At 60.9% G+C, this 21,552-nt stretch overlaps 2 protein-coding genes across 13 annotated transcripts; one reads left to right on the forward strand and one right to left on the reverse strand.

The window, feature by feature from the left end:
* Positions 1 to 2,984: 2,984 nt before the first annotated feature.
* On the reverse strand, positions 2,985 to 15,479 carry NFE2L1 (NFE2 like bZIP transcription factor 1). Of its 10 annotated transcripts, none has more exons than XM_068918817.1 (8): positions 15,383 to 15,476; positions 14,838 to 14,908; positions 14,553 to 14,695; positions 13,637 to 14,148; positions 8,217 to 8,432; positions 7,471 to 7,560; positions 6,888 to 7,049; positions 2,985 to 6,359 (listed from the first exon to the last, which is right to left on the reverse strand). In XM_068918817.1, exons 4-8 carry the CDS (start codon positions 14,144 to 14,146, stop codon positions 5,016 to 5,018), a joined length of 2,322 nt encoding a protein of 773 aa, XP_068774918.1. In that variant the 5' UTR covers positions 14,147 to 14,148; positions 14,553 to 14,695; positions 14,838 to 14,908; positions 15,383 to 15,476; the 3' UTR covers positions 2,985 to 5,015. The 10 variants fall into 10 exon arrangements, with proteins under 10 accessions (XP_068774918.1, XP_068774922.1, XP_068774921.1 ...); XM_068918821.1 differs by lacking the exon at positions 14,838 to 14,908 and having other exon boundaries at positions 13,637 to 13,795; positions 13,889 to 14,148; positions 14,553 to 14,767; positions 15,383 to 15,445; XM_068918820.1 differs by lacking the exon at positions 14,838 to 14,908 and having other exon boundaries at positions 15,383 to 15,479.
* A 2,463-nt stretch (positions 15,480 to 17,942) lies between these two features.
* COPZ2 (COPI coat complex subunit zeta 2) lies at positions 17,943 to 20,259 on the forward strand. Of its 3 annotated transcripts, none has more exons than XM_068918965.1 (9): positions 17,943 to 17,994; positions 18,540 to 18,614; positions 18,783 to 18,864; positions 18,949 to 19,040; positions 19,115 to 19,170; positions 19,310 to 19,387; positions 19,629 to 19,680; positions 19,755 to 19,859; positions 20,009 to 20,259. In XM_068918965.1, exons 1-8 carry the CDS (start codon positions 17,974 to 17,976, stop codon positions 19,845 to 19,847), a joined length of 549 nt encoding a protein of 182 aa, XP_068775066.1. In that variant the 5' UTR covers positions 17,943 to 17,973; the 3' UTR covers positions 19,848 to 19,859; positions 20,009 to 20,259. The 3 variants fall into 3 exon arrangements, with proteins under 3 accessions (XP_068775066.1, XP_068775064.1, XP_068775065.1); XM_068918963.1 differs by having other exon boundaries at positions 17,954 to 17,994; positions 18,692 to 18,864; positions 19,548 to 19,680; positions 20,009 to 20,257; XM_068918964.1 differs by having other exon boundaries at positions 17,954 to 17,994; positions 18,692 to 18,864; positions 20,009 to 20,257.
* Positions 20,260 to 21,552: the final 1,293 nt, after the last annotated feature.

Here is a 21,552-nt window from a genome sequence, read left to right on the forward strand (position 1 = left end):
AGTAATGTAGGTAAGGAGCTGTTTAAGCTCCCATCTTGCCTGCCCCTCTTGCTACCTGCAAAGGCTGGTGCCGGCTGCCCAAAGCGGGATGTGACAGGCACAGGCAGGGAGCCAGAACTGGATGGATTTTTGTCAGGCTAATTTTTGTCTTGCTCTTGCTGCTCTGAGATGTACCAGTGTTGGAGGCTGGAAACAGCTCTGTGGTCACCTGTAGCCTGCCAGACACAGGGCACCGGGGCCTTCGTGTTCTGCATGTGCGAGCAGGGACACGTGTGATCGGAGGAGCGTAGATACGAAGTGAAAGATCCCATTCTGCGGGAGAGCAGCAGCAAAGGGACTTGGAGCTGAGCTCTGAAAGGAGCCGTGGAGAGCAAGCCCTGATTCTGCCTACTTGGAAGCTAGAGCCCTGGTAGAAAGGTGTATCCTCCTCCCTCGAGTCTGCGTGCCCTCTGGGCCAAGTTTTCCTTCTCTCAGTTGGGAGAGGGGGGATCAACTCCTCTGGGAGGGTTGTAATGTTCTCGTAGCATCACCAGGGCAGTTGCAAGTCTTGTGGGTTTTGCAAGCCAATATAACGTTCTAAAACAGCCCCTGAAGTAACAGCAGAAATAAATACCCTAGAGCCCAGGAAGAGAGACTGGAGCCACCTTGGAATACGCATTTTAATGCTTCATGTTCCCTTTGGCTGAGCTGTTATCGTGTGTGGAGCTATCCTGGGCTCAATTCCCAGCTAACAGCGGGAGCAGATAAACTCTTCCAATCCCGTAAGAAGAGATTTCAACCTTGAGGAACCTGTACTGGGTGGGCCGTTGCAGCCCTTTGACCACCTGGTGCAAGGCAAGACTTTGCTTCTTCCAGTGAAGGCAAGGCAAGGCTGATCACGTGCTTTCTGCTTGCTCTCCTGGTACAGCCAGTATGTGCCAGCATCTGGCCAAGGAAGGTGTCCCAAGTCCAGTGGGGCCAAGGTCTGCCTCAGCCTCGGCTTCCTTCCTTTGCCCCCCCCCCCCCCCCCCGGCCCTTTCCCCCAGTAGCTTGTCACCCAGAGGTCCAGGCTTCTCTTCATAGGCTCTATTAACTAAATAATTGATTCAGGGGTGCAAGAAGTGCTGCATAATATTCATACCCCACTAGGGGCCAGGTGAGAAAACGCAGAGCCTGCAAGCAGCTAGTATCAATGAGGTGGTGGGTATAAGTGATGCTAAGCCATAAGGAAAGCATCCTGAAATGCTTCTTTCTGCTTTAAGTGCAACTGTTCATCTACCCGCTGAAGCTCCTGCTGATGCATCAGTAGCTCCCAAGACTAGTTTTCCTTAGTGGTTTTCTTTCATAAAGAGCAGAAGGTCAGACAAGCTGTGAGTAAAGTCTTCAGCAGGGCCCACGGTCCTTCCGGCTGGACGGGGAGGCTTTCGGCAGCAGCCTGGTTTAAAAGCAGCCAGCTTGCGCCCAGTAGCTGCTTGCTGGCATCTCTGCCCGGCCTGCCGGCCTGCTCCGACAGCTCGGGCTGCTCCCCGGGCAGAGCACAAACGTTTATGTAAAGCAGCAGTAAAGCCGGTGCCTGCCCTTGAGACTGGCTGGGCATTAACGGAGCAGCAGGACCCAAAAATGATTAGCCCTGCCTGGGGAAAGGGCTGCAAACGAGGGACCTGAGCCAATGCTAAAGCCAGCCTGGCAGCCACCCGCCGGCTTGCAGCCAAGCGGTGCCACCACGGCTCACCCCAAGGGGCCGCGCGGTGGGGACGGCCACGGCGCAGCCCAGCTGCTGAGCAGCGGGTTCAAGCCGTGCCCGTCCGTGGGCTGCGTGGCAGGAGCGAGGGGCTTAGCAGTGTTCATCCCTCCAGGCATGAAGAGCTGGTTCTCCGCGCTCCTGCCAGGCTTGCCTGGGCCTAGTCCTTCAGCGAGGGGGGAGGCAGGCGCTAGCCTGCAGCGCATGATATAAATATACCCATGATTGAGTAAACTTTGGCTCTGTAACCAACGCTACAGCCTAAACCTGTCAGGAAGGTGGGGCTTGTGTAACATAGCAGCAGCACTGGCTTGAGCTGCAAGAGGAAAAGGGTTCTTGTATTTTTTTTTTATTTATTTTTTCCTCCTAGCTGTGCCGATGCCATTTGCTTGCCCAACAGGAAAGCAGGCCGTTGAGGGCTGGCTCCAAAAGTGTAAGCACTGAGCAGGGCGGCCAGGCTGTGCTGAAGCACATCTGGCCACTGCTGCTGGCAGGACCCAGGCTGGCTCCAGCCATGGCCCTGCCCTGTATCTGCAGCAGGTTTGGAGGTTGCTTTGGCCGACAGACCAATAACTTACTCCACTCTGGAGTCAGTAAACACCCCCCCCCCCCGCCCCGGGTGCAAATAGCCCCAGTGAGCCAGTCCTCCCCCTTGCCGGGCATCCGGCAAAAAACGAAACCAAAACAAACAGGGGAAAAAAAAAAAAAAAAAAAGAGCAGGCCGATCGCTGCCCTCCTGCGAAGCCCCTCGCCTTTGATGCTGGTTGGTGAGCGGGCTGCAGAGCCTGAAGGGCTGCAGTAACGTCAATAAAGCAGGCTTTTATTAATAGAGCTGTGTCAGAGCTGGGGCAGGAGAGGAAGGGTGAGGCGCTCCTGAGTGCCGAGCAGCGGCGGTGAGGCCCTGGCAGCAGCAGGAGCCGCCCAGCACGAGGATGCCGGCACTGGAGCACGGCCTGGGGAAGGGCCCAAGGCCTGAAGCGCTGGCAGTGCTGCCAGCAGGAGCAGAAGGGGAGGGCAGCTGTGAATTTTAACCAGAAAAGCACTTTTCTCTGCTTTCTTTAAGAAGAGTTCATTGTGAAGTTGGGCAGGAAGCCCTGCGGACAGGGCTGGTACATGGAGACGAACCAGACCTGCTCCCTGAACACAGCAGAGCAGAAGAGCGCCAGGGCCACAGTGCTTGAGAAGCACCCAGAAGAGGAAGTCATTTAGTTTCCCTAACCCATTTTAATCTTTAAAAAAAAAAAAAAAAAGGCCATGAAACAAATACAGTGAATAAGCCGTTTTATTTTTTTTCTTGTCCTGTGCTCACACAATCTCTCTTCTTTCCCTGACAGGTCACAGACCATTAAAATAAAGGTTCTAAGAGGAAAATAATTTAAAACATACACGCAGGGCTCCATTCCAACCTCCCCACACCCACCACATCTCCACTACTTGTGCTTCGTCTCCCACGTAAGTAAAGCTGTTGAATCTCAGGAGCTTTGCAGGGGAAACTGTTGTGGTCCCAGCTCATCCAGCTCGTGCTGTTCAGGGGCACGGTGAACGCACTGAGCACCCCCACAGGTCTCACCACGCTGCTCTCTGAGATGCAACTGCTTTCCCCAGAGCCTGGAAAAACATGTCCATGACAGCAGACAGCTTCCCTGTTGGCAGCCCTGCACCACCGCAGCCTTCCCCAGGCCTCCCAGAGCAGAGGTTGGCTTCCCTCTTGCAGTGCAGGGGCTCCTTCCCTTAAGTTACCACACTGAGTCTTTCCTCAGCTGCGCCGGGTTCCCTTCAGTGCTCTGCCCTCACCCCATATCACATGCACAGGACGGGCTAGGAAAGCCATGTTAAGCTTTTCAGTTGCTGGTAAAGTCAGTACACTCCCAGCTGTGCTATATTGTAAATACAGCTTCTAGGATTGTCTCCATCTCGGAGACCAACAGTGATCAAGGCACTACCCCCACCCCCCTCCTTAAAACAAAGGAAGTCAGACCAACACCTAGGGACAGAAGAGAATCCTATAATGTGATCACACGGTTACACTGAATCTTTATGGCAAAGAGAACATTTAGCAGCTTTGAACATTTGGGCTTCTCCCTTTTACTCAACACAAGCACTCTAGCCCCTACAGGGAAAACAGGGCTGAAGCCCTAAAAATCAAAGCGCGGTTAAGAAACAGGAATCCTAACAGATGTCTATTTCTATAAGTGACAAGCCCACGTCCCGGGGTAGGAACCCTCCGCTCCCGTTGTGCTCTACGCCGGCTGGAATTGCCACTCCCCCACCCCACGCCCTGGGGCGCTCAGGCCCCCCAGCAGCCAGCTCCCCCCGGCTCCCCCTGAGCCACCAGGGACCTGGCTGGGGGGGGGGGGGGTGCTCATGGCCCAACCCCTCCCCACCTCCCCCCCAAAGCGGTTCCTCAGCCAGTCAGTGGGAGAAGACAGCGTTTGCATGCAGGCGACTGCGTGCCTTCTCATCTAACGCATCTCGGCGTCCCAGCACGGCGCTGGCTCGGCGGCAGTGACATGCTCTGTGAGTTTGGTGGGGGCTGCGTTATCGCGTTGGTTCTGTTAACCCTTTCCAGTTCCACCCCTCCCAGCAATCCTACAGCTCTAGCTAAGCGCTCCCCCCGCCCCCGGAAGGCTGCACCACTCCGCCAGGCATACAGTAATGGTTCTCCCGCTAACCCCCTCTAAGAGTGCGCAGACTGGAAAGGATTAATGGAAGTTATACCACTTGTGTTTCCATGTGTGCACTGGTCTGATCAAGGAAGGGATGTTGGTTAATCTGGAATTAAATCAGATTGAATCACACACACCGATGTCAAAACTGGTTCAGGAGGAAAAAAAAAAACAAAACAAAACAAAAAAACAACTACCTGAAATCACAGAACTTTGGAAGTTCAGAAAAACGTCTCTCCTATAACTTGTTTTAAGTTCATTTGCTTAAATCTCTTTTCTTTTCTTAGTTAAAGCCAGTTCCTAACAGTAGTTTTTCCACCTCTGCCAATTCTCACCACCAGTGATGCCAGCTTATTTTCCTGCGCTCAAAGGATTCCAGGTTGTAGAAGGCGCTGGGCTCGCCAGTGCACTGTCCATTCCTCCCCAGTCTCTCCCTGCAGGGAGCCATCAGAAACGCAATGTGCGGGTCCCACACCCTCCAAGTGCACCAGTCTCTTCCTGTACACTGACCGGCAGCAGTCATGTTTGAGAAGATATATTGGATAAGAAGGCATGAAAGTTCCTCTACGTACTTCCAGGCTCAGCCCTTCTCCAGTTCTAACTTTAGTTTCCCGCTCCTCCCGCTTGCCTCACTTCCTCCTGTCTTTCTGTTTCCTCTCCTGCCGCCTGGCCTGCTGGTCAGCCAAGGTGCGAGGTATCAAAATAACACTGCCATCGCTGGCATACTGTAGGGCATACTGATTTGGAGAGTAAGGTTGGCCGTTCTCATCCCGCAGACGACCAAACACTTCCTGGTAGAGGTTCTGCACCTTTTGCTTCATCTGGCGGATGGACTTGAGAAATTCCACCTTCTCCCTGAGCAGTTTGGACTTGTCCCTCTGCAAGTCCTCTACGTCCCGTTCCAAGTTCAGGATCGTGTCCAGTTTCCTCTTGCGGCAGTTCTGGGCAGCCATCTTGTTCTTGCCTCGTCTCCTGATGTCCCGGATCAGGCTCAGCTGCGCCTCGCTGAGCTGGTACTTGGAGAGAAGTTCGTTGAACTCCTCCACAGGCAGGTTAATGATCTTGTCGTTGGTGAAAGGGATTTTCATGGCTCTGGCTCGATGCTCGTCCCTGCTCATCTGCTTGTCCAGGAACTCGGACGGCTTCTCCTTGCTGCTCTTCTTCCCGACGTTGGGCAGTTTGGGCTCCTCGGGATCCAGAGCCCCTGGTGCCATGTTATAGGTGTGGTTGTGGCCGACGTGCTCCAGGTAAGGCAAGTAATGTAGTTGCGATGGGTCCTGATAGCTCATGCGGCAGAATTTGCTGTACTCTGGCTGGTATCCAACTGCCCCTTCCGTTTCTTCAAAGTCCACGTTTTCAGAATCCGAGCTGTAGCCGACAGCTCCTTCCTCAGAAAACGAGGAGGAGGAGGAGGAGGAGGAGGAAGAGGAGGAAGAAGAAGAGGAAGAGGAAGAGGAGGAGGCTTCTGAGCTACTAAGAGAAGCAGGACTGTGGCTAGAATCCAGAGAAAGACCTGAGTCAGAATCAAACTCTTCTTCCAGCTGAGAGGCCTGCACTGGGTTGAAGCCTTCTTCAATAGCCAAGTCCATCAAGCTGATCTCATCAAGCATGGCTTCGTCTAGAAGACCACCCAGCGGGTCTGGCAGCTCGGGGCCAGTCGTCTCATTGACTGTGCTGTTCAGCTGCGGAGGAAAGAAGATGCCACTCAAGTTGGTAGAGCCGAAGGTTGTGTTGAGGCCGGTGGAGTTGTCTGGAGCCAGCTGAAGCAGGGCTGAGCTGCCAGGCATGGAGGGGCTTTCGATTTCCGAGCTGAAGAGGGAGAAGTCCTGGGTGCAGCTACCCAGGGAGGCCTGATGCAGGCTGACATTCTGATTGATGGGAGTGTTTGGCGCAAGGCTGTAGTTAGAAGTCAGCAGGTCTCCGCTTGTACTATTATACAGGGTTTCAGTGGTTGTGTTGTTCACTTCCATAGCCTGGAAAAGATTTGAAACAGTTCAGTAAATAAGCCACACTCAAGCCCTGCTTTTTTCCAGTCCCCTTTGCACATTTCAGCCACCACCAGTACGTGCCAAAAAGAGGAAAGACAATGCCTGCAGATCCCATGGAAGGAGCTAGCTCCAGTGGCCCCCGCAGCATTTGTCAGCTGCAGAAGATTTAAGACTCTGCCAGCAATAGCAGTCGCGACAAGGGCAACACAGTGTTGCCACACAGGATGGGACAAAGAACAAAGCAACTGTTACTAACCCCCAAACCACAATTCTCCAAAAACCAGGTGTTTGGAACAGCCATTAGATCTACTGTACATTCAACTGAAAAGCAATTTGTGCGTGGAAGGGCAAACACTTTCCCGTGAACACCCCTCAAAGTTCACCACCTTGACTGGTGGCAGCCACCTCATCAGAGATGCTGTCCCACCTCCCAGCAGCCTTTACATCTGCGGTCCCGATCCAGGCACGGCCTGGGAAGAGAAAAGAGAGCAAGGGCGCCCGCCAAGAGCTGACCTGCATTTCCATTATAGACATGAGGTCCTGCCACTGCTGCTCCAGATCGAAGGGGGATTCAGTCTCTGCGAGGAGAGGAGACAGCAGGCCGCTCTGGATACCCGCAGACCTGCTCTCGCTAGGCACAGCTTCGCTTAGGGTGGAGACATCTGCAGCTGGAAACTAACCACGTGAGGTAGAGTCAGTCCCCGGCTGCTCAGCCACGGCCAGGAAGGCAGCAATCCCCGGAATGCCCTTCCACCTCCACGCAGGCAATTACTTCTCCTTTGTTCAAAGCAAACTGGTTGCAGTTATTCCTCCACAGTTCACTATGAACTAATTAGAAGCAAAGCCAGAAGTCTTTAATTAATTGTGACCATCCTCCCCTCCCCCCTCCACACACGAGTTTCACAGGCATGATGCCTGGAGCCTCCTTAAACAGACTAACCCAATTTACTGCCAGTTCTGTGGTCTCAGTTAGGGGTACAAAAGGCACCAAAATCCCAGTGCGCTAACGAGAGCTGTCCCTGGCTTGAGATCCATCTCTCCCACCACCGACAGGCAAGACGCAGTTGCCTCCCCCTCTGCAGCCACTTCCACTCACCTCCGAATTCTCCCCGAAAGGGAAGGTGGCCTCCAGGAGCCTAAGGCACTCCTCCAGGGACAGGGCTGTCTGATCCTCCACACCAGGCACCTGATGCAAAACACAAGCAATCATAGCCCCAGGATTAGGGAGGTGGTAATGAAAAACAAGCTCCTACAGCAGGGCTTTATTACAGCGCATCCAAAAAGAGCCAGAGGCCCCACCCAGTGCTTCACAGACTCCATCCTTCTGCTCTGGAGAACGTCAGAGCTGCCCCTAAGCGCACCAGGGACGGAAACGTACGCCCTCTGCTCCGAGCAAGTCTCACCTAGCGACTCTGCTACAGGCTGGAGGGGATTCTGCTCCTACCTACGCTGCTCCACACTCCCCACCGCTTTGCCAGACAACCTAAAGGCAGAGTAAGAACCAGCAACTCTCATTCCCAAACCGCGCCGTGGAACAGAGCTGACATCCTAGCGCTGTGCCGACAGTGACACGGCTGTTACCCTGTCTACCTCGCTGCAGCTCCCCAGCCTGACAGACAGACTGCGCTTTCCGGCGTCAAATCCTCTTGTCCACCCAGGCAACCCTTATCCTACGGCTCAGCAGATCCCCAGTGAAAGTCACACTCAATGCCACTCGCGCTGACAGCTGGCTGGAGGGCCCCTCGCCTTCCCTGCGCTCGCAGCGGGAGCGCAGACCTCAGAGCACTGCGTCGCCACGAAGGACAGGCACAGACACCAGCCAGACCCCCTCAGGGGTGTTACCTGCGCAGGGAAACTCTCCCCGGTCTCTCCATCAACTAGTAGGTTTCTATCCAAGATCTCATTCCCTCCGCTCCTCCAGCTGTCCCCACGCTCCCTCCCATCACTCAGTTCTTTGTCCACTTCGCTCTCTTTCTGACGGTGGCTGTAGTCAAAAATCTCTCGCCCAGCGCCGAGATCAATATCCTGTCTCCACAGGATGTCAATCAAATCGATGTCCTGCAAGACAGACAAGATTTTCTTCAGCACTCGGCAGGGTCCCCACCCACCCCGCCGAGGAGAGGCTGCTCCCCCCTGCCCCTCCCCGAGGGACATCCCCTCCTCCTGCAGCACGGCGGCCTCCTCCCCGAGGGCCAGCGCCTCCAGCCCGCCCAGCCTGGGCCTCGCTCTACCCTGCTCTGCCGCAGCAGCCCCCCGGCCGGGGCGTGCTTCAAGGCTGCTCGGCTCTTCCGCCCGGCGCAGCTCTCCCGTGCCCTCCCGGTGCCCCGCACTAGGCACACCATTCCTTCAGCCCCGGCGCGCACGCGGTGCAGCGTCTGTGCCGCCTTTCCATAACAGCCTCTGGTCGCTCTGCCTCGCTAGGTCTCCGACAGCAGCTCTGCAGAAGAGCCGGGTGGGAGGGAGGACGGGAACTCCATGGGAAGCGACTCGGGCCGTCCCCTCCCTGCTCTCCATGGCCTCGCGGCGCAGGGAGAGGAGGCCGGAGGCCGCCGGCTGGGCCAATGTCGTGGCGGTGGCTGCGCCGTGGCGGTGGCTGCGCCGTGGCCAGCTTGCATCAGCCTGTGGTGCCATTCCTGCCATTTGCATAAAGGGGTGGAGTGCGCCAGGAGGAAAAACCCCGCATTTCCAGCCACCTGATGCAACTTGAGCCGCCGGGCTGCCCGCGACACGCCAGACCCCCGCCGTGCCCGGGCCGCGGAGAGACCCCCCCCACCACCCCCCCACCCCGGGCGGCGGGGAGCCCCGCCGCGGCCCCCCGCCCGGCCCGCTGCAGCCCGCACCCCAGCGGGGAGCCGGCGCGGCTCCTCCCGCAGCGCGGCATCCCCGCAGCACCGGAGACCCCCCCCCCCGCCGCCGCCGGTACCTTTCTCATGTCCCCAGCTGCCGCCCGGGCCGCCGCGCGCGCCGATCATGGTCCCCGGGGGGGGCGGCGGCTGGCCGGGGCGCGGCGCCGCGCACGCATCGCCGCCCGGGCGCCGCCGCCTCTCCGCCCCCCCGGCCACAGGTGCCCGCGGCCCCGCTGCGGCGGGGGGAGCCGCCCGCGCCCCCTCCCTCCCCGCGCGGCTGCGGCGGCGGCGGCGGCGCCCCCTCCCCTCCCCTCCCCTCCCCGCCCGGCCCGGCCCGCCCCCCGCCGGGCTGCGCGGGCCGGGCCGGGCTGCGGCGCGGCCCCGCCCTCTCCTCCCCCCCCCCCCCCGCCCGTTACCTAGGCTGCGGCGGCGGCGGCCAATCCCCGCCCCCGGGGCACCGCCGGGGATGCGGCGGCCGCCCGGCCCCGCCCCCCGCCTCTGCTCTCGCCAATGGGTCGCCGCCCCCGCCCCGCGCTCCGACGCTCCGCGCCCAATCGACGCCGCCGGAGGCCACCGCCCCGGCCAATCGGAGGAGGCCGCCGGCGGCTTTCCCCACCCGCCCCGCCCCGCCCCGCCCCGCCCTGCAGGGCCGCTCCCCCGCCGCGGCGCAGCGGGGCCGCCCGCTCCGCATGGCCCCGCCGACAGCGGCGCGGGGCCGGCGGGGCCCGGCCGCCTCTCGCTCCCGCTCCCGCCCCCCTGTGGTTGCCCTCGCGCCCTGCGGCATCCGGCTCCTGGCGCGGGCAGGGCCGCACACGGCGCGGGGGAACCGCCAGCGCTTGCGGCCTCCCCACCCCCGGCCCCGGGGCCAGACCGCAGCCTGCCCGGCCGGGGACGCGGGTCAGCGCCGCAGACTCCTCTTCCTTCCCGCTTCACCCCCTCCCCGCAGCGGGAGACCCCTGGAAAGCGCAGGAGGCGCCGCTGGCGGCCTTGCGGAGGGTTAGAGCTCAGGGCCGGGCCCGTGTCCGGCTTACTGCACGGCGCCGGGCAAATCACCAGCCCTCACCGCGCTCCAGCTTCCCCGGCCGTATAAAATACTTGAGGGTACAGCGGGCTTCCTTGCCCCTGCCAGATGTCACAGCACAGGGAGGGAGAGGACATCGTAGACCCAATTCTACTGCCCAGCAACTCTTCAAAGAGGGAAAGCTTGTTAAGGAGCTTCAGAAGAGCTGTAGATATAAACCCTGAGGAGGAAACGTTATCTCAGCAGTTAAAAGGAAGGCCGGAATGACCTTGGTTCATTCCCTTGTTTCAACACCACGTCTCAGATGGGAAAACTAAGCTAGAAGGAAAAAAAAAAATCCCCAGTTAAACCTACAAATTACTCCAGTCAACTGACAAAGACATGCTCTCGCTCTTCTGAGCTGAGGGAGTTGAGGCAGAAATCTTACTACCCCCCCTCGCTTCTAAGGTTAATAGAAACGGCACGTCCTGGGCCAGTCACTCTATCTGCTCGCTGTCCCTAGGAACTGACTGTAAACAAGACTGTTGTACGAGGGCACAGCCAAGTGTAAGGAGATCTTATCCCTGTGCTAATGCTCCGTTACCAGAGCACTGGCTGGAGGGAAGCTTTGTCATACTGGGATAATACTGAGCACCAACAGCTCATCATATGTTTCACTGCTATGTATTTTTATCCTCTTGTTGTGGAAACGGTATAGGACCGGTCTTTCCAAAGAGGACAACAGTTCCTCCCCCCTCCCCCAACGCTGCAGAGAAAATAACCAAATAAATTGAGATCCGAAAAATATCCTTGTCTTTAGGGTAACAGCAACATGACAAGCAGAAGTAGGCGTCCCAAGGAAAAAAAAATTAAATTGTTTTTCTGGGATGACCCTCAGAACCCTTCTTCAATCCCTGTCTGAGCTGCAAAGCTTGCGAGAACCCTGCATCATACCCAAGGGTAAGTTCTAGCTTCTAAAATAATACAGACTTATTCCAAGAGCAAGGTCGTGTCTGGCCCACATGACCTGAATAGTGTTTCAACATTTTAAGTGCCAGGAGAAGTCATGGAAAAATTTATATCCCTATCCTAAAGCCATCTGCATATCATCATCTCCCCGTCTGCTACCTATCGCACACCGGGAAGAATCCAGCCCTGTAGGTGCACTCCGAAGGCAGCATCTGCTGGGAGCTGCATAGCACAAAATATTCCTGGCGGAAAGGCCCTGTAGCTGCTCGGCGTTTACTAGCCAAGCCAGAGAGCGGAGAGTCAAGGTTCCAGACAAAGACAAAAAAAATATCACTTGGGCAACGCTTTGAAATAAGACTCCACGCTCTGAAGCATCACATCAGCAGCAAGTACAGTCTTGCTGGCCCCGGGGGGGGGGGGGGGGGAGCACCGGGAGATGTGACGATGTGACGTGCATGTGCACTCAGAGGCGGGGTTGGCAGACAGGATTTCCTGGCACTCGGAGCCTCACGGAGGACTGAGAAAGGTGCTGTGCCCCAAGTGATCACAGCACACCGAGCAGGTGCAATTAAAAATACCCTCTCCCCTCTTGTCTAAGCCAGCAGTTTGCAGGAAAGACAGAAAAGAAAAAAAAAAAAAAAACCTCAAGAGGGCAGAGTGGGATTGGAAGAACGGGGACACTTGAACAAGCAGATCAGAGAAGGTACAAAGAAAGATTTCCCCACCCTTCCCTAAAGGAGCAACTGGAATGAAACTGAAATACAGACAAGTGTGCTTTCCGCATGGCATTACCTAGATTATCCAGGAGTTTCACTCCCAGCAAATCCAGTCTGAGCTGGCCAATTTGTTGCAGGGTCACTGCATTCTGCATATGGGCCACGTGCAGTAAGAATGGTATTTAATGCATGACTGTATTTTAAAGACACAGATAAGCAGGCCTCTGGAAAAGAGCAGTGTTATCGACCTACTGCCATTCAAATCTGCAACAGAGCTTTCTATAAAATCTAATCTTGGTTCCTCCAAGACACCTGCCCGGTGGAAGCGGTATATGTCATGTCTTCAAAGGTTCTCCACACTCAACATCCTCAGCCTAGAACACAAGGTAGAGGGGAAAAAATAACCGAGTCTTCCACAGGCTGCGTATGACCTTGGACAAAGCATTTCATCAAATTCTTCCCCGTTCCCAAAACAGGGAATTACCTCTCTCACTGGGCAGCGAAGAAGCTAAATTTGTGAACATCAGTGTTGTGTTTTGAGATCCTCCTACAGAAGCTCCTCTTACGGAGGCACCCAAGGTCACACAAAGCGCTGGCTGCAGGCAGAAAGAGGGCTTTGACACTCAGTTCCATAGTCTCAACACTGCCAACATGCTCTTCGCCTCCGGAGCTAGGAGATCCTAGCGGACAGGGCAAGGCTTCCCGCAAGTACAACCTAGGCACCATCCACACTTCCTACGGCATCAGCCCATCCTCAGTAAATACTAAATCTGAAACAGTCGTCACCGTTGCCTCTCCTACACGAATGCGTTCCTATCACTGTCTTTACACGATTTCCTGCCTGCAGAAACCACATGACAAAAGCTCAAGGCATCCGCGACAGCTGCCTGCAAAGTTCCCCACCTTCTGGTGCCAAAGAGCCACCCCTAAGCTTCATCACAGGGGACAGGGGATCACAGGAGTCAAATTCAGCTCTTTCTGTGCCCAGCCTCCTGAGCAGCTCAGCCCTGAACAATTTATGAGGAGCAGCAGCGGCGCTAGAAGCACCTAACACTGGAATTCAGCACCAACATCAACACAACACGGCCAGAGAGATGTTAAGGCTGAACATGCCTTGACAAAGAAACCAACGCCACAAAGGAAAGAGCGCAGCAGCTACTGGGGGCCAGAACTTGATTGCATCACAGCATTTGAAAGGTTACGCTCAGACAGAAAAATAAACCTCTTTCCAATTCACCTCTCCCCACCCTTCTCTGATGAAAACCCAAGCAATAAACATCAACTGGATGAACTCCAGCAGCAAGTAACCCAACCACCCGTTCGGCACCTGGGATATGGCTGTTACCCAATGCTCCTGTTTATTTCCCAGTGTTATCGGTTTCACAACACAAAGCTACAGGCACAGGTTGAAATACTGATCCCAACCCTTTCACCCCCTCTCACTACTACTTTCAAACCAAGAATAAAACAATTAAAAAAAAGAGAGGATAAAACACAAACCACGTGTATCCACCTAGAGCCCTCTAGCTAAAGCTTAATTCAGCGCCATGCAATTCACAAGCAGGGGCCCACTTTTCCAAAGTGCTAAGCAGGCACAATGCAGAAAGTCCTGCTCACTTTAACAGGCCCTGATGGATATCAAACGTGCCAGAGCCAGACTACTCCCAGAGCCCTCAAAGGGCTCCCTTTCTTTCCTGACACGTGTCTTATATGAAAGAAGGCACTGCCTACCTCTTTGGTCAGGTCTCCATTCACTGGGGGTGCCACCGCTCCCAAGTCTTCCAGTTCTTCACCAAATCCCTGCTCAGCTCCGCTCTCCCTCACGCCATTGTCAGGGCTGGTCCCATCCTGCAGGCCGCTGCCGTTCTCAAGGGCGATGCCGGCGCTGGGCTGGGTACCGGACACAGAGCCTTCAGGGTCTCTGTGCACCAACCAGGCATTGACTTCAGTGGTGGGCACTTGAAACCTGTCCAGGGCCCTCACCTGATTGAGGAGCCTGCGAGCTGTGAAATAATAGTCCAGGTCTACGCTTTTTGGATGGATGCCATATCCATCCAAGGTGTTGCGCAGATTGTGAAACTGGGTCTGAGTGTAAGCAGAGCTCTGGCCGAGAATGATTTCCCTTAGAGGGGGGAGCTGCGAGTTCAGGTAGGTGTCCACGTCCACACGAACGCCTATCAAGCTGAGCAGAATAGTGAACTGGATGAGGCCTTCAGTGAAATATTTCTTCAGAGAAAGCATTTCTGAAGGAGAAAAGAAGAAAACAGGTGGAAGGCTTAAAAAAAAAAAAGTCCAATTAACTCTCCACACAACAGGTTGGTTGGGTTTGTCTTTCCTCTGCCCCACTTTTAGGCAAACAAAATAAAGCAAAGACTTCACAGTTCAGGTTATCACAAAACAACAAGCTAAAAGTCTAAAGAACATTCAAAACTTTGGTTCTGGATGATTTTGTTTTTCTTTTAAAACTCCTAACATACCAGAAATCACAGGTTGGCCAGCAGGGTCCAATCAAAGATTTAAATCTCAAGAAGTGACGAACCATACCCTCGGAGACAGCCTCCACCCGCCAGTGCCCTTTCCTCCTCTTCTGAAACATAACTGTTTTATAAAACTGTTCATAAGCTACATAAAAATCCATGTGACTTACTGTCCAAAAAGTTCACATACAGCAACTTCCTCTAGCCTTCCCAAATCCTCGCCCCGCTCAGGACAGGGTGTGCTCTCTCTGACAGCCAACTGCTTGCTTTCTTCTTTCCCCCTCAAGGTCTGAGAAGCTTCTTGAAGGAGCCTCTACGAGTCAAAGGTACTGATCAAGGAAAGGTTCAAAGACTCCTCCACTTCTGGCCGCGATTTCATCAGAAGCTGAAATATAACCAGTGCGCAAAGGCGATAACGCGCCGACCAGGCACCACCCTAAGCGTTGCACATGTACCTACTACACCGTTTCGCCACGCACAGCCTCCCCAGGAGCCGAGCTAATCTCGCTGATTTCCTGACAAAACCCTGAGGCAGAAACACACAAAACAAAGGTTACCTTTCGCGACAGCATTGTCCACGCTTCCCCTCCCTGAGCTATTCTTAGCCTGGTGCGTCAACATCCCCTCTCTGGAGAGGCATCCAGCCCCGGCTCCCTCTCGCTCCTCGGCACCGCAACACCCACTCGGGGCCCCCCACGGGCGGCGAGACCCGAGGGCACGGCCCCACCCCGCGGGCTGCTCCCGACCGGGGCCGCGGCCTGACAAGGGGCCGCGCGGCCCCTTTAAGATTCCCCCCTCCCCGCCACCGCGGCCCCTTTAAGACCCCCCCCAGCTCCTCGTGACCCGCCCCCCCCCCCCGCCGCCGCGCGCGCGGCCTCGCCGTCCCCTCAGCGCCTCCCCTCCCCCCCCCGCCGCCGCCGCCGCCGCCCCTCAGCGCCTCCCCCCGGTCGGGAGCAGCCCGTGGCCCGGCCCCCGCCGCCGCCCCGCCGCCCGCCGCTACCCGCTCTCCGCCGCCGTCGCCCGCTGCCGGCTCCCGGCCCCGCAGCCGCCGGCGGCCGGCCCCGCGCCTCGCTCCCCGCCCTGCCACAACCGCCGCCACCCCGCCCGCCTCGCGCGGCGCCTCCCGCCAATCGGCGCCCGGAAAGGCGAGGCGGGACAAGGCGCCGGACCAATAGCCGGCGGCGGGGAGGTGTCGCTCCCGCCCCCGTCGCGGCCGGTGATGGGCGGCCCGGCGGGCCAATCGGCGCGCGGCTCGGGCCGCTGCTCCCTCCCCTTGCTCTCCCGCGGGGACCCCGCGCGACGCCCGGAGAGGAGACGCGAGGCCGCTGGCCCGCCCCCCGCACGCGCTGCCGGAGCGACAGGGCGCCTACCCAATAGAACGCGGCGCCTCCGCCGAGCGACAGCGGCGGCCACCAATGAGGCAGAGCGCAGGGGCCGGCGTTTGAGTGGCAGCCACACGCCCCAATCCCGGCAGCGCAGCGCCCCGCCCTGGAGCTGTTGCCATGGCGCCCAGCGCCTTTAGGCCCGAGGCCTCGCCGTGGGCCCGGGGCGGCCATGGCGGCGGCGCCATCGCCGCTTCCGGCCTTGGCTCGTTCTCACTCGTTCGCCCCGAGCCGTCTCCCCGCTTTTCTCTTGGGGAAAGAAAAAAAACGAGCCACGAAACACCCACGAGAGCCGGGGGGGGGGCGATGACCCCCCCCCCCCGTGGTGGGAGCCCCTTCTCCCCTCCATCCTACCCACCGTCCGCGGCGGGTGCCCGGAGCAACTCGAGCCGCGCTGCCCCCTCGCCGGGTTATTTTTAGCTTCCCCCTGCGGGGTTATTTGGAGGGATGGCAGCCGGCCCCGTCACCTGAGCGCCGCGAGCGACGGACCTGCCTCGCCGGCGGGCTCGGCCCAGCAGCGACCGGGGGGGGGGGGGGGCGAGCTGCTCTCCCAGGCCAATCCCACAGCGAGTTTTGGGGGGTTTTGGGGTGTTTTTTTGGTCCCCGGGTTCGAATTCAACCCCGGCGAACGAGGCTCCTGTCACGCGTCAGGATGCAGCTCTCGCCGCCCATGCGCTTTCCAGCCTGGAGTCCGCGGAGGGGGAATCGGGCCTCCTGCGGGGCGGCAGAGAGCCCGCCGGCCGCCCTCCAGCACCCTTCCCGCCCTCACCGGCATCGCTGAGGCCGCTGCTTCCTCCCTTCCTGCCCCCCGATCCTCCCTTCTCGGCACGAGCGTGCTCCTCGCTTAAGGGCCCGTCCCGGGAGCGCGTCGGTGCTTCGCTGGCTGGAGCAGGAGCAGGATCGGAGCCCCCAGCCCCGGCACAACCGTGCCCCTCAGCCACCCACCCACCCCCCCCAGCGCCAGCCGTGGAGGTTAAAGCAAATGGGTGAATCGGTTGCAATCGGGGAGTCACGGAGAGACTCTGGGTCGGAGCAGGGCGGGAGCCGGTTGCTCAACGCGACCTCCCGGACCCCGGGACGGCGGGGCCACGGCCACGGTCACGGCCAGGGCGGCCAGCAGGCAGCCTGCCCCCACGGCCAGATCCGGGATCGCGCACCCGGGGTCCTAGACCAAGGCTGCAGGGTCGGAGCTGGGGGGGGGTCCCCAGCCCCGGGATCACCAACCGGGAGCTCACAGACCTGGAGTTGCAGACCCCCCGGTGGGGGGGGGGGGACGACCAGCTGGGAATCACCGCCCGGGGGGGCCCCAGCCTCTCCTGCAGCAGGGTCCAGAGCATCCCGGCCCCCCCGCAGCCCCCGACGGGGCAGAGGGCCCCGTGCCACGGCGCCCAGGGAGGTGCCGATGCGCTGGCAGCGGCCGCGTGCTGCCCCCGGGGCCGAGCCCGTCTCCCACCAGCACCCGCCGGCCGGACCCCGCGCCGGGCTCCCCGCGCCGCCAGGACGCCCCATCTCGCTGCCCTCGCCTCCCCACCGTGTCCCTGGCACCCACGGAGGGGTCCCCGAGTTAAAGGCCACAGAAATTGGGGTGGGAGGTGACCCCCCCCTTGCCCCACTGCGGGTGGCCCCATGGGCTTACCTGAAAGTCCCAATTTGGGGCACCTGGGAGTCCCGGGCTCCAGGGCACCCCACGGCACATGGCCGAGGGGGTGGGCTCGGGGGGGCCTGGGTACTGCAGGGGGGTGAGATGGGGGTGCAGTGGGGCAAGGCAGGGGTGCAAGGGCAGGGGCTGGGTGTGCATTGGGGACAGAGCAGCGTGCAGGGGGAGGGGGCAGGGTGCAGGGGGGGCAGAGCAGGGTGCAATGGGGTGATGTGGGGTGCAGGGGGACGATGCAGGATGCAACAGGGCAGAGCAGGGTGCGGGGGGACGATGCAGGTTGCAATGGGGCAGAGCAGGGTGCGGGGGGTAGTGCGGGGGGGTGATGCAGGGTGCAGAGCAGGGTGCAACAGGACAGAGCAGGGTGCAACAGGACAGAGCAGGGTGCCGGGGTTGGGGGGGGGGAACGATGCAGGGTGCAGAGCAGGGGGCAGGGGGGCAATGCAGTGGGGCTGAGGCAGGGTGCAGGGGGGGCACAGGGGGGCCGCGGGGCGGAGCGGGCCGGGCCGCGCACGGCCACGTCAGCGGCGGGGGGCTGCCGGGGGCGGCGGAGCCATGGAGCCCGCGGGGCTGCCGGTACGGCCGGGAGCGGGGACACAGCAACTTCCCGGGAACTTTGCACGGGCGTAGCGGGATGAGACCGAAAAATGGGGGGGAAAAAAACAGGAGAGATGGGAAACGGTGGAAAACATGGAGAAGCAAGCAGAAATGGGGAGAAAAGGGAGGGAAAAAAGGGAGAAAAACAGGGGAAAGACGGGGCAACGAGAGGGAAACACAGGCTGATGACAGGGAGCCGGGAGAAACGGGGAGCCAGCGGGGAGCGGAGGAAAGCGGCGGGGAAGGGGAGGCAGAGCGACGGGAAACGAGCAAAACGGGGAGAGACCGGGGGCGGTGACAGGGGAGGAAGGTGGAGAAACAGGGGGAAACGGGGACAGGGAATGGGGGAAACAGGGGGGAAAAAGGGAGCGACAGCGAGAAAGGGGAAAAAACAGGTGTTGGGGAGGACAGAGAAGAGGGGAAATGGGGAGAACGGGAAGAAACGGGGGGCAAGGAGCGGAGAGGGGGGACGGACGTGGGTCCGGCGGGACCCGCCGCCAGGCTGAGCCCCCGGCCCGTCCCAGCGGCGGGAGCCCTCTCTCTACACCGTCAAGGCCCTTTTCATCCTGGACAGCGATGGGCAGCGGCTCCTGGCCAAGGTAGGGCCGGCCGGTGCCGAGCACCCCCGCGCAGCGCCCCCCCCAAGGGCTCGCTGCCTCAGTTTCCCCCCACCCAGGGAGGCCGGCGGTGCCCCAGCTGCCCCCCGGGCCAGATTTCGGGGCTGCTGCTGGGGGTCCCGGCGGTGACGCCGGCGCCCCGGTCCGCAGTACTACGACGGCACCTTCCCCTCGCCGGAGGAGCAGGCGGCATTCGAGAGGAGCGTCTTCAGCAAAGCCCAGCGGGCGGGCGGTGAGCACCGGGGGGGGGGGGGGGCGGCCCGGAGCGGGGGGGTCCCAGCGGGTCCGGCTGATGCCGCCCGGCCGCCCGCACCAGGCGACGTCGCCGCGCTGCAGGGCCTCACCGCCGTCTGCCAGAGCAGCGCCGACCTCTTCTTCTGCGTGGCGGGGAGCTGCCAGGAGAACGAGGTGAGCCCCCCCCCCAGCTCCGGCCCCCCTCGGTCCCCCCCGGCCGCCGCTCACGCCGCCGCTCGTCCCTGCAGCTCGTGCTGGCGTCGGTTCTCAGCTGCCTCGTGGAGACCCTCGGCCTCGTGCGGCGGTGAGTCCAGCAGCGGCACCGGGACGAAACCCGCGTGTGTCCCCCCCCCCGCTGCCGTCCACCCCGGCACGGAGGGGGTCTCGGCCCCCCCCACCCCGCATCCCAGCGGGACGGGGGTGATGCATGATGCCGCCCGCAGCGGGGACGTGGAGAAGCGCTGGCTGCTGGACAACATGGACGGGGCGTTCCTGGTGGTGGACGAGATCGTGGACGGGGGGTGAGTTGCTGCCGGGGTTTGGGGGCAAAACAGCAAAAGGAGCTGGGGGCACGGCGGGTTGCGGGGACCCGCGGTGTCCCCGGGCGGGGGAAACGAGCCGGCTCCGTCTCTGCCCGGCTCCCGGCCGGACCTGAGCATCCCACCCCGGCTCCTCGTCGAGGCGTCGCGCACGGAGGGGAAACCGAGGCACGGAGGCTCCCGCGCCCTGACCGCGCCGCCCCGCGGCCCTTCCTCGCCGCAGGGTGATCCTGGAGAGCGACCCGCAGCACGTGGCGCAGAGGCTGAGCCTCCGGGTGAGTGCGGCCGCCCGGCCCCCCCGCCGCCGGCGCCGGCCTTCCTCCGACCTCCTCTGCCTCTCTCCACCCAGGCGGCCCCGGAGCCGGCAGCCTACGGCTTCGTCCTCTTGGATTACCTGGCGGGTAGCTCGGCGCGGAGGGAGCCGGCAGAGCGGAGGGACTAGGCGGCACGGCAGGTGGGAGACGGGCCGGGGTCCTGCTCCCGTGCACCCCTCCGGGTGCACCCCTCTCCCCCTCCCCAGCCCGGGGACCCAGGCGTCCGGCCGGGAAGGTCCCCGCACGGTGCCGTGCCCCACGGGTGGGCGGCCGCCCCGTCTCGCCCCAGGCGCTGCAGGCCACCGAGGAGCCACGCGCGACGGTCCCTGCGGAAGAGGAGGGTCGGGAGGAAGGCGCCCGGGGCTCTCCAGCAGGATGAGGCCGCACCGGCGAAGCGGCTCAGCGCCCCGCTCGTCCTGGCGCCTCGCCGGCCCCAAAAGCCCCTTGCCACGTTTCCAACGCCCCCCTCCCCAACCCAGCGGTAATAACACCAAGGGAGAAACGAAGAGCTAATAAAGGAGGATTGATTAGCCGCTCCAGACGGCAGCGCCTGCGTTGGGTGCCGGCCGTCGCCCCGCGGGTTGGGGCGGGAAGGCACGCGGCCCTCGACTGTTTTGCAGTGATTTGAAGTCGAAGCGCCGCCCGGCCGAACCCGAGGGGCCGGTTTCCTGCCTGGCAGCCCCTCACCCGCCTCGGGCCCCGCCGGCTGCTCTGCCCACGCCACCGGCTGCCAATACAGTCTCCAGCCCCGGGTTGCTCTTGCCTCCGGGCCAGCCCTGGCGGGTTCCCACGGCGGCTCCCGGGCGACGTCCCCGGGCGAGCGGGTCTTCGGGGCCGTCGCGCCTCTGCTCTGCCCCCGGCTGCCGCCGCGTTTCCCGCTTCGATGCGTTTCCTTCGGAGGCAAAGGCAACGATTATCACTTTTACCATCGAATCCCCCTCCCTGGCCATCGCTCCCTGCGATCCGCCGCGGGCCGCCGGCGGCAGGGAGGGGAGCAGGCGGCCGGGCACCCAGACACCACCCACCGGTGGGTGCTCGGGAGCAGCTGATGGCACCTGCACCCATGGGTGCTGCAGGCTCCTTGGGGTGGTCACGCTGCAGCAGCTCACGGACCCCCATCCCCGGGAACCCCCCACCCTAGGAGCCCCCCCCACCCTACAGGCTCCTCCACCACAGGACCCCCACCCTGGCAGCGCACAGGGGGGCCGGGTGGGGTTAGAGGCCACCCCCCACACCCCACCGCCCCGGGATGGGGGGGGGGGGGGACCCCGGCCAGGCACACTCACCGCTGCCGCCGCAGCCGCCTCTTGCGCGACGCTCCCTAACGCCCCGCCCGAGCGCGGCTCTTGCTCGCCGCTCCCTAGGAGGCCGAGGACGAATATTAGCATAACCCCGCCCCGCGCGGCGGGGACCCGCCCCTTATAAGGCTTCCTCTGACGCTTGGCCCCGCCCCTGGGACGTCCCAGCCACGCCCCCGCCTCAGGCTGCCCATTCATGATCCTGCAGCGCCACCTGCTGGCGGGCGCGGGTGGCCGCGGGGCCCCCGGACACTCCCCACTCCCCCCCCCCACCAGGGACCCCACCCCAGACCCTCCCTACCGCAGGGCCCCTCCCTCTAAGCCTAGGGACCCCCCAGCACCCTGCCCACCCTGGGGGAGTCTCCCCCCCCCGGACCCTCCTCAGCATGGAGACCCCCCCTTCATCTTGGGGAGCCTCCTCCCTGGGTAGGGAACCTCTCCACCATGGGGACACCGTGGCCCCCACCCCAATTCTGGGGACCCCCGGCTGGGACCCCTCCCCAGGCTCTTCCAACCATAAGTCCTATCCTGGGAC

The sequence above is a fragment of the Struthio camelus genome, chromosome 25, assembly GCF_040807025.1.
Source record: "Struthio camelus isolate bStrCam1 chromosome 25, bStrCam1.hap1, whole genome shotgun sequence".
Lineage (NCBI taxonomy): Eukaryota > Metazoa > Chordata > Aves > Struthioniformes > Struthionidae > Struthio > Struthio camelus.

Excerpts from the sequence above, each read along its gene's own strand:
- NFE2L1 (XM_068918820.1), bottom strand. The coding sequence starts at position 14,146 with ATGCTTTCTCTGAAGAAATATTTCACTGAAGGCCTCATCCAGTTCACT. Across the intron at positions 7,561-8,216 it reads GGGAGAGTTTCCCTGCGCAG|GTGCCTGGTGTGGAGGATCA; the intron begins GTAACACCCCTG and ends GTTTTGCATCAG. Across the intron at positions 6,360-6,887 it reads TGTCTATAATGGAAATGCAG|GCTATGGAAGTGAACAACAC; the intron begins GTCAGCTCTTGG and ends AATCTTTTCCAG.
- COPZ2 (XM_068918963.1), top strand. The coding sequence starts at position 17,974 with ATGGAGCCCGCGGGGCTGCCG. Across the intron at positions 18,865-18,948 it reads CAAAGCCCAGCGGGCGGGCG|GCGACGTCGCCGCGCTGCAG; the intron begins GTGAGCACCGGG and ends CGCCCGCACCAG. Across the intron at positions 19,041-19,114 it reads GGAGCTGCCAGGAGAACGAG|CTCGTGCTGGCGTCGGTTCT; the intron begins GTGAGCCCCCCC and ends TCGTCCCTGCAG.